At 36.6% G+C, this 10,796-nt stretch overlaps 2 protein-coding genes across 2 annotated transcripts; one reads left to right on the top strand and one right to left on the bottom strand.

Moving 5' to 3' along the window:
• Window positions 1-2,189: 2,189 nt before the first annotated feature.
• On the top strand, window positions 2,190-8,095 carry LOC115955689 (mannan endo-1,4-beta-mannosidase 2-like). The gene is made up of 5 exons (XM_031073937.1): window positions 2,190-3,535; window positions 4,420-4,617; window positions 5,220-5,342; window positions 6,409-6,620; window positions 7,047-8,095. The coding sequence occupies exons 1-5, from the start codon at window positions 3,170-3,172 to the stop codon at window positions 7,450-7,452; spliced, it is 1,305 nt and encodes a 434-aa protein (XP_030929797.1). The 5' UTR covers window positions 2,190-3,169; the 3' UTR covers window positions 7,453-8,095.
• A 1,112-nt stretch (window positions 8,096-9,207) lies between these two features.
• On the bottom strand, window positions 9,208-10,225 carry LOC115956106. The gene has a single exon (XM_031074579.1). It carries the CDS (start codon window positions 10,108-10,110, stop codon window positions 9,418-9,420), a length of 693 nt encoding a protein of 230 aa, XP_030930439.1. The 5' UTR covers window positions 10,111-10,225; the 3' UTR covers window positions 9,208-9,417.
• Window positions 10,226-10,796: the final 571 nt, after the last annotated feature.

Below are 10,796 nucleotides of genomic sequence, written 5' to 3'. Positions count from 1 at the left end.
TGAAAATTTTGTGTGTTTCGCTGAAAAATTGTGGGTCTCGCGGCACTGTTCATGGATCACCAAACTTAGCAAAAAGCAGATTTCTAGGTAAATTTCGGTCTCACAGCACTATTTACATTTTTAAAAATTATTTTGCTACAGTGTTTTCAACAATAAGTTTTTAGTTTTTAGCAAATAAATGGTATCCAAATAAACTCCAATTCACTGATATATATATATGTACATTTCTTGAGGGTTGTATAGTTGCTTATAAATATTAGACTCTCATTGTATTTGGACACAATTAAATACGCCTATGACCAAGCCATTCAACTCTCTACCCATGAGATAATCCGAAAATCCTAATGGGCTAATAGTGTGGTGAATATAATTTTAGACCTTCGGGTTTATGGCATATTCTTTAAGTCCTTTAAGCCTACCACTCGAGTGTGTTCAAAGGAAAATGTTAAATGAAATGAAATCCATCTTCTTATCATGGAATGCATCACTTTTTACATTTTTAAAAAAATATTTCAATAGAATTGAACCTATGACATCCACTCCATGATATTTGCTCTTGCCATTAAGTCAAGATAATTATTTAGTACTTCAAAAGTATAGTGACATGAAATTAGGATCTTCTAGAGTTCTTAGGGTTAGTCCATCATAGAGCTCTTAAAATATTTTCTCTATTCAGTCTAAAATGAGTACATTGGATTTGCCACATCATCAATAATTAGAATAGTTACCAAATGGGGGTTCATGTGATCGCAAAGTGGTAGTGACACTCTTTGTAGTGCCTAATGTCTATAATTTGAATCTCATCTCTCGAAAATGGGATAGTCAATTTTTGTTTTTAAATATCAATAATTTGACAAAATCTTACCACTTATTTCAAAATTAATGGATAAGATTTTTAAAAATTCTAAGGTGGAGTTACCCTAAGGACTAAGGGTGGCTCAATTTTATTGAGTTGGGGCCTTTTATTTTAAAACTCATTATAATTTTTTATTTAAAATTAATTATTCTTAATACAAAATTATTAATTAAGTTTTTTTTTTTATATTTAGGTTTTTCTAACATTTACTTTACAATTGATAATAGGACTTATCCCGTTAATCTTCTTCTCATAACATAAGCAATTTTACGTAGAATTTTATCAATTTTAATTTTGAAAATTTTCTTTTTGCAAAAACAACTATAATCTGTCAATATAATTTTATAAACTATAAATGCATTTAAAAAAAATGGTCTTTTTATATAATCAATAATTCTTATATTATATTTAAATACCATGAAAGCTCGAATTTGTGCTAAATCGCAAGAGCTTGTTCAGACTCCCAATTAAAAATTACAACTAAATAACTTTTACTCTAACTTATACTAAGTGCGTAAATAAGCACGAACAACCGATAACACTACCCTAAGCCATATACATCCATTATTAACAATAAAATGAAAGTTTAAAGAGTAGGGAAGAGAGATGCAAACACAAAATAACACCGAGACATGTTGTCGAAGAGGAAACCGAATAACTTGGTGAAAAACCTCTCCACAACCCTCCAAGTCGAAATCGATCCACTAGAGAATAAAGTTGAGTATACGAATATCAAAAGACTCTCCAAGCCTAGTCTACCATATGTATTTGAGCCCTCCAAACTCCTGCTACCACTAACTTCTTGGAGCCTTATCTTTCCTAACTTTTCGGTTCCCGCAATTCAGCTCGATTGCATCCACCAATGAATGACTCCTTCCAGTGCTTCCCAATAGCACCAAAATCTCACTTTAACACTCAGTATGGGTGTGGTAAGTGTTTGGAACTTCTAAATATGCTTAGAAGATTTTACTTTATTTTTACATAATAATAGATTTTACTAATTAAATTTATGTGTCGCTTCTCATAAAAAATAAAATAAAAATTATGTATCACTTGCCTAAGAGGTAACCCCATAAATGCAGTCAACCAAAAAAAAAAAAAAAAAATTAGCAAATAAATTTGCTGCCATATATTTGGATATGAACATAATTATATATATGGTAATGTTTTTGAAAAAAAAAATTACATATATGGTAATTGAGTTTTGCAATTGCAAAGACAGTATTATAAGGTCATTAAGAGAGAGAGAGAGAGAGTATTATAAAAAAAAGAAAAGAAAGAAGAACAGAAAAACACTCCCAAAGAAGGGTTCCCATGTTTTCTGGCTCTCACGTGGGAGTTGTTTTAAGATCTACCGGTGCTGAAAATCTATGTGTTAATTAATATACTATTCCTCTCAATCTCAAGCACCTAATGCCAGAAAGAAAAGTTTACACACAGCCTCTTCATTAGTACAGAATTTGGGTATGACACATGAGGCGTGACTGTGACTGTGATTGTGAGACATTCCCACTATAAATTTTTCACTTTCATTTCTTCTTCCTATTAAAGTTTCGTGAAGGAGATTCAGAGATACATCACATACATGGCCCATGGGTGTTGAATAGACTTGTTTTGCACAATATTAAAATTCAAGGGAAGGAAAATTGGAAAGGAAGATTGTGCAATCAGTCAGGGACTCAGGGGCTCAGATCTAATTAACCAACAGGCTGATATCAACACTCCACCACATACCCACCACCACCACCTTTCACCTTCACTTTCACCCCATCTTTCTTCTCACCTCAGCTTTGACCGCTTTTCTTATGACTCATTAGTTGTGCTTTCCTTGCTTTCTATCTCTTATCGACTTGACCTCCCTCATTTCTTGAATAAGCCTCATTTTGCTCATTTTCTCCCTTATAAAACTCACCAAAACTCAGTCACACCGACATACAAATATACGATACAAATCCCTCTCTATCTCTCTGTCTCTCTCTCTCTATCTATCTCTGTCCCTCTCTTAATGCTACAAACTTTAGTTGCATTTTGACATGGGTCTGTGAATTTTTTGAGTGTCATTGACAATTCTAGGAATTTTGGTGTCTTCAAAGATATTTTTTTGGGTTAAACTGTCCAAAGGGGGATCTGGGTGTCCTTGAAATTGGATGTTCTATGCATTTTTGTTCAAATCTGGGTCTGAAATACTATTTTTTCATCTGGGTGTCGGTGGTTCCGCAAACCTATTGAAATAAAGCCAAAAGGGTATCAAGGACTCTTTCCAATTTGTGCAAATTTTGCGTCTTTTGTCAATTTTCAGGTCCCATTCTGCACATGGAAAGAATGGTTGGAGGAAATGGGCTTTTTTACCCAATTCTTGGTTTTGCATCATGTGTGACTTTCATTTACTTGTCCTTTGGGGACTTGATGCTCAATAATGAGAAAGAACAAAAATTTGGTTTTGTGGAGAGGAATGGGACTCAGTTCATGTTGGATGGAAGTGCCTTTTACATTAATGGGTGGAACTCTTACTGGTTAATGGACCATGCTGCGGATGAATATACAAAACCAAGGGTCAGGGCAATGCTGCAAGCTGGTGCAAAGATGGGTCTCACTGTGTGCAGAACTTGGGCATTCAATGATGGTGCTTACAATGCCCTCCAGAGTTCCCCTGGTCGCTTCAATGAGCACGTTTTCAAGGTATTAGAATTTCATTATTTGTGCCAGTTTTGTCCTATTTTGCTCTTATTATTTCTGTTAAGACTGTTGGGTGCTTGAATTCTTGGCCTTTTTGAAGCCAATTGTGCTTTTCAATTGGTATTGGTAAACAGCTATCAAACGAGACAAGGGTAGAGACAGAGATCTTGGCTGTTTATAACGTTGATAATCAAGGTTTCCTCTAATGACAACATTAGTGGTTAGCCATGGCATGCATACCTTGCTTAACTTTAATTTCTTTGTCCGTAACAGAGACATTATGGCTCTTGGGAAACAGGTTAAAAACTAAGGATTGTAGATTTTGGTTAAATGCATTTGAGAACGCAGAAAATCCTAAAGTTATCCTGTGATTAAGCCAGAATAAAATAAAATGGAAGACAGTAAAAACAAAGGATAAAGATATTTGTCAATAAAGCAAACTAACACGAAGTCTCTCTATATGAATTCATTATTATTCATTCCTTATTTTCCGATTGTGTTCTTAAATTATCCTCCTCTTCTGTGCGGTGGTCAGAAATGTGTGGTTCATGGTCGTGTAATTTATAGAAAGAACCCTTATGCCAAAAAGAAGCTAAAAATTTATATGTTGAAAGGATTTGTTTTAAAGAAACTAAATATGAATAATAATGAAATTTGTGTTCAACATATGTATAAATGTTTATGTACTTTGTCAAGCTTTTCTTAATGTAACAGCTCATAGTTAAGGCCCAGGGATTATCAAAATGGCCAAGCTATACCTGATGAAAGATGCCAGAATTTTTGCTTTTACAATTTCACTAGTTCCTCTATAACCTTGATAAGTACAAATTTCTAAAGTTATGTTAATCATTTTTGTATTACATTTTGACTACCGGGTTGGGTGGCAGGCACTGGATCATGTTATTGCAGAAGCACGACAGCATGGGGTCAGGCTACTGCTTAGCTTAGTAAATAACTTACAAGCATATGGTGGGAAAACTCAGTATGTCAAATGGGCATGGGAAGAAGGCATAGGTTTAAGTGCCTCTAATGATTCCTTCTTCTTTGATCCATCCATACGCAGTTATTTCAAGACTTACATCAAGGTATCTCCCTACCTACTTCTTTCTCTCCAGAGAATGGTTTAGTGCCTTGCAAGCATTTGGTACTTTAATAAATACTTGCAAACATTTACTGTTTCTACAATTAGAGGCCCTGTAAATTAAATACTGGTATTTTTAATTAAACATTTAAACCATATTCAGAAACTAGGCCAACAGGTCATTGGGTGCTACTAGATGGGCATATATAGCGATTGCTTTTCTTAGAATCCAAAACAGTTGGGCAGAGTATTGCATGTTTTGAAATTATTGAAACTCAGGGCTCTCTTGGCATCCCTGAATGTATTGGCTGAACTTACTTTCTTTTAATTAACTCCTTTTTTTAGTTCTCCCTCCCCTTGATTCAGAACACACCCTAAAAATCCTATTGTCAAATTGAATTTTTTAGCTACAAATATCTTTTGACGAAATAGTAAAGCCTTAACCCAGCTGCCTGATGTCACAAACATAAATCACCATGAATTCTTTCTTTTAACCAATACTTCACATACTTTTCAATTTACAGGCATCATGAGATTGATATTCTATATTTAATAGTCATATTGCTTTGATTTTTTTTGTTAGTTCTGACATATGTCCTTCTTCAGACTGTGCTGACAAGGAGGAACACTATTACTGGAATTGAATATAGAAATGATCCCACCATCTTTGCCTGGGAATTGATAAATGAACCTCGTTGCATGTCTGATGCTTCAGGCGATACTCTTCAAGTAAGTCGTAAACTCTTGATTCTGTTCCTTTCCACCTTTTTGATAATCAACAGATTTTATTAACAAAGGAACCAGAAACAACAGATAAGAAACCAAAATCTTAGCTTGCTCAAGAGCTGCTCCTTTCCACCTAGTAAAGAATACCCGCCATTTTAAAGTGGCTAATATGTAGCACTACTTTCAACTACAATAAGATTCTAACTATTGTTTTATATCTATTAAGGTTCGAGAATAGGTGCTATCTAGGGCAACAAGATATTTCCCCAAATAAAGAAATATAGCAATATATATATATATATATTGCTATTGGGCATTACTAAACTGCTTAGCCCGTAAGGGGTGAATGCACCTAGATTAACTGGCAATCTTGATTGTAGTGGATGGGGTCATTTGCCCGTTGGTTTTACTGGTTATTTGGGGGGGAAGGGATGCTAGTATAAATATGTATTCTAGGATGAATTGCACTGGTTATTTTGCCAACTTTAGAAGAAAGAAAAGAGGGTTGGTGGTCTGCAACTCATTTTTAGGGTCCACATTTAGTTCTGTTAATTTGTATGATGAGGTCTCTTTATCTAGCATCATGTTCTTTAAAAAAAATTCTTCTGCAAATATTAGTATAAGCACATGGATTATTAGGGCTGTTGGACATGAGTGTAAACAACTTAGCTCGTTAGGGGTGAATGCCCCTGGATTACCTGACAACTGGTTCTAGCAGGTGGGTTCAATTGCCCATAGGTTTTACTGACTAGAGGCAAGTCCAAAGGGCTCTTCTATAAAAAGGTTCCCTATGTTATCCAAAAAAAAAGTGCATGAATTATTGGGGATGAAGCTCAAATTCTATGAGGACCTTTCATAGACTCACTCAGTCAATTTTGCTCCTTATTTTTGTTTCTTTATTCTTTCCAGTTTGGGCTTTGGGGTCTAGAGGGAATATGAAAAAATAAAAAAGAGTAAAGCTTTATCTTTGAATAACTCAGTGTGCAGAAAAGAGAGAGAGAGAGAGATTCTGCTACCTGTTATTGATTGATATTTGAGTATGAATTTATTGCATGGCATGGAATTTCAGGATTGGATAGAAGAAATGTCAGCTTTTGTGAAATCAATTGACAAGAACCATCTACTAACTGTTGGCTTGGAAGGATTTTATGGTCCTAAAACCCCCAAAAGTTTGACCATGAACCCAGAAGAATGGGCATCCAGACTTGGAGCTGATTTTATTCGCAACTCCAAGATCTCTTATGTTGATTTTGCCTCCGTTCATATCTACCCAGACCACTGGTAAGTATTACATGATTGTTAACTCTATGAAATTGATGGTGTCAAATTACCAAAGTCAAATCTTCGAAAAGTTTTGGAAGCCAAAATAAGTAAACCTGATGTCTATAAACTTGGCTTAATTCCACGTTGTCTGGTGTTAGTTATTGCCAAAGAAGTCAAACATGGAAGTATTTTGGAAACCAAAATAATTAAACCTTTTGCATATAAACTTGGCTTAATTCCATTTTGTCCGGTATTAGTTATTGCTTATCCGTTGATGCAAATCCAATGAAATGTTCATGTTTCCTTTGGGACTGTTTTATGTTCGAGCTTCAAAGTGGCTTTATATATCTCCTCAAACCTTTCTTGTATTCCTGAAAAGGTGCTATGTCTTTTCTTGATAGTACACCTAACCTGTTTTCAATTCATCCATTAATTTTGTGGTAGGTTTCATGAGGAAGGCTTAGACGAAAAAATTAAATTTGTTAGAAAGTGGATGCTTTCACACATTGAAGATGGTGACAGGGAACTGAAGAAGCCTGTTATGTTCACTGAATTTGGATTGTCAAACCTGAACAAGGACTACCAACCATCTCAGCGAGATAGGTTTTATAAAACCATTTTTGATGTAATCTATAAATCTGCAAAGAAAAACCGGGCTGGGGCAGGTGCTTTGGTCTGGCAGTTATTTGTTGGAGGAATGGAAGAGTATAATGATGATTTTGGTATTGTACCGTGGGAAAGGCGGTCAACATACAGTCTGATAACAGAACAATCTTGCAATTTGGCTAGAATCCGAGGACTGAATCAACTAAAGGGATATTTGAAAGAATTGTGCTTGGAGGGACACTGAAAGTCTGATTCTTTTATCAGAAAATTTGATTTGTTTGTGGGAAAATGTGGGTTCTTATTTGTGGTTTGGTGATGGAGAGAAGCAGGTGGCTGTTGTCTTACCTTTTTCGCCCCATGTCCATAGACATTATCTATTTGAGATCAAAGTGAATTAGATAAGTATAGAGTGTTCTTGAAGCAAAGTTTACAGGAAGTCTTGTAATTTTTTGGAGCTTCTTATCCAGAAAAGAAAAACATAGCTAGTGCAGAAAGTTTCTTAGTTTGTAATCAACAAATACCCAAGGAAAAGATTTGAGGAGCCTCTCTATACTGAAGCTTATAAAGAAGAGGCACAATGAACAACTGAACACTACAATCGTTCTTTACCCCTTTATATTTTTGGAAGCAGCTTTCAAGGTTCATTTCCAAGCTTTCCAGCAACTTAATGGAGAGTTACCATAATACCATGACATGATGACATTTGTACAACCTTTTCGGGTTGTAGTAGTAGTGTTTTCCTTTATATACTGTAATGGATGCACCCCTTTGATGGTGTGATACAATAAACACCATGTAATTCTCTCTCTCTCTCTCTCTCTCTCTCTCTCTGGTAGGAGCTTGAATTATTTGTTATAGTGAATTTAATTATTTAATTATTATTCTAAGAAAGTGATTTATCAGTAAATTAACAATGCATTCACTCATGGTCATGGCCATGGGGCATTGGTGTATGACCTTGCACCTAACACAGCCAGCATCTCCCACTAACCCAAAAAATGCAAATAATTATGGTCAATACAGTAATCAACAGAATATTAGACATTGATTAATGGTGCTAAGTCCAAATATGAAGATGCAATTAAATAAGGGGGAAATGATCTTATTAATGATGTTGAAACTTAAAAAGGGTGACCAAAATGGAAATTATTGGCTGTAATGAGAGAATTTCCATGCGTGTGGTACCATAGTTTAGTTCTGTAAGCCGACATGATGTAACATGGGTTATAAAAGAAAAGTCCTAGCAAAGTATTCAAACATCTCTTCGTTATGTGATGCCTTCATAGAGAATTTATGGAAATATTGGGAAAGTTTCACTTGTGTCATGGGGCAAATTTCTGTCTGATTGGTTTGCTTAATTATGCCTTTTGGGCATTGAGAATTTTCCATTCATCCATTTATCTCTCACAAGACTTTGACCGACACTTGAATAATGATGGCATGGGCAGCTACTATGGGCCCCATTTGTGTTGTCTTCATTGGCTAACCACAAATGGACCTAAGAAGGACAAAGGTTAAAGAGCGAAGAAAATCTAACTTAGAAATGCAATGCATATGAAGCGAAGCTTCCCTTTGGAATTAACGAGTCAAGACGATACGGCAGGGAGACTCAAATCACAATGGACGGTATGGACCAGTGATGAATCAATTCCCTGCTCATAAAAAAACATATTAATTTTCAGAACTAGATTTCCTTGTGCATTAAATAAACTAGGTAGGCTCAAAACAAAACCACTTTCTCCCTTACAACTAGTATCATGCTGCATGTGCTTATTAGACAGCTGGCTATGATCCCAATCATTTACAGAAAACACAAACAGCCAATACAATTCATAACTTGCACACTAAGCACAACCATATTGTTATACATTACAAATCCAAGTAGCACAGCTTAGATTGACCTTCATTTACGGATAAAAGTAAATCCAGTCCATACCAAGAAATCAACACTTTTTTCTTTCTTAAGTATAGGAAGTCAACACCTTGGCACAATAAAATCTACTCTGAATTTTGTTCAAAGACAAACCAAATCTTGTGTTCTCATCAAACCCAAATTCGATTTCCAACCTTCCATTTCCTCCCTAATAGCAAATACAAACTCTAAAAAAAAAACCAAATTAAAGTTCAAGCTCAATAAATAAATTAAAAAAAAAAAAAAAACTATAATCCATAGCTACATTCCATAGACATTAGACACCCAATTATAGATCTAAGGGGACCCACGCTTTGCCAGTCTTGGAGAAGTCCTAATATTCCCACTTTTTACACCACCAGGTTGTCCAGGTCCACCCTTCAACTTCTTCCCCTTGGAATTCGACTTATTTACTCTCTCACCCACTTCCTCCTCTACCCGGCTCCGAGTCTTCATCGCCACTGAACCCGACCCATGACCCGAATCCTTCTTTGGCTCCACCTTCTTGTTTCTCTCACTCTCCATAGCCACTTTATCAAAATCATCCCCAAGCTTCTTCACCAGCCTCCTCTTCTTAACCACCACAACCTCCTCTTCCTCTTCTTCCTCCTCTTCAATCATTGCTAAATATCTCCGCCTCTTCGTCGCGATCGGAGCTGGCGGCGGAGAATCCGAACCCAAAACGGGCTTCATAGGCCGATTCGGGCCAGACCCATTTGGCGAATCGGGGTTCTTAGCTTCCTTCTTGATCATCCTCTCGCGTTCGGCCCGGAGTTTGGTGACGCTGCCTTCGATGCGGCCCTGGAAGCGGAGGCGCGTGAAGCTGAGGCCACCCATGGACCAGTGAGCCTCGTTGGCCCAAGACATAAATGGGTCGAGTACCGGGATTGGCGGGTCGACCCGTTGGTCGCTGTACTTGACGTCAGTGTAGATCCGAGGGCGTGGGAGGCTGGACCCGTAGAATTTTCCTGGACCCAATGGCACTACCATGGCTAAGAAAGAGTTTTTGACGATTTTGTTGAAGGTGTTTGAGAGTGTGAGAGTCCTGTGAGGAATTTCGTCGAACAGAGAGGGAGAAAAAGCTTGGGTTTTAAGAATGATATAGATGGGTTTCGATTGGGGGTTATAAAGGGAGGGTTGGGATTGGCGGGAAGTGGGGTTTTGGCGGGAGAGTTTGGCGCCATGGAATTGAGAGGGATTTAGTTTTGGTGTGTTTGATGGAGAAGAGATCTGAATGGTTCATCAATTGGGCCATCGTGTAGCCCACTTGTATGGATGGTCCGGATATGTATTGTATATGCTAATTGTGGAGGATATGGCCTAAGGGTTTTGTTTTAATAATTACAATTTTCATTATGGACCAACTTAGGTCTAATGTTCTTATGCATCGGACACATTGAAATTTAGACAAATGTCAAATAATTACCATATATCCATATCTCAAAATAGCCATGTATCCATATCTCAACTAGTAAATGTTTGACCAAACTCTTACCCTTCATCCTCAACCATACATTAAAATAATACAAGTCATTTGTTATGTTCAATTTTTTTTAAATAAAGTTTTGACTTATGGGTCTGCTTCTAATAATTGCACTCTTTATTATCAGATTAGTTAAGGATGACAATTTTGCCCTGCCCTGCCCTGCCCCTTTTCGCTTCACCTCGCGCTATAG

The sequence above is a fragment of the Quercus lobata genome, chromosome 8 (assembly GCF_001633185.2).
Source record: "Quercus lobata isolate SW786 chromosome 8, ValleyOak3.0 Primary Assembly, whole genome shotgun sequence".
Lineage (NCBI taxonomy): Eukaryota > Viridiplantae > Streptophyta > Magnoliopsida > Fagales > Fagaceae > Quercus > Quercus lobata.
The sequence above is the reverse complement of the archived record's forward strand: the minus strand, read 5'-3'. Positions and strand labels throughout refer to the sequence as shown.

Excerpts from the sequence above, each read along its gene's own strand:
- LOC115955689 (XM_031073937.1), top strand. The coding sequence starts at position 3,170 with ATGGAAAGAATGGTTGGAGGAAATGGGCTTTTTTACCCAATTCTTGGT. Across the intron at positions 3,536-4,419 it reads TCAATGAGCACGTTTTCAAG|GCACTGGATCATGTTATTGC; the intron begins GTATTAGAATTT and ends GTTGGGTGGCAG. Across the intron at positions 4,618-5,219 it reads ATTTCAAGACTTACATCAAG|ACTGTGCTGACAAGGAGGAA; the intron begins GTATCTCCCTAC and ends GTCCTTCTTCAG.
- LOC115956106 (XM_031074579.1), bottom strand. The coding sequence starts at position 10,110 with ATGGTAGTGCCATTGGGTCCAGGAAAATTCTACGGGTCCAGCCTCCCA.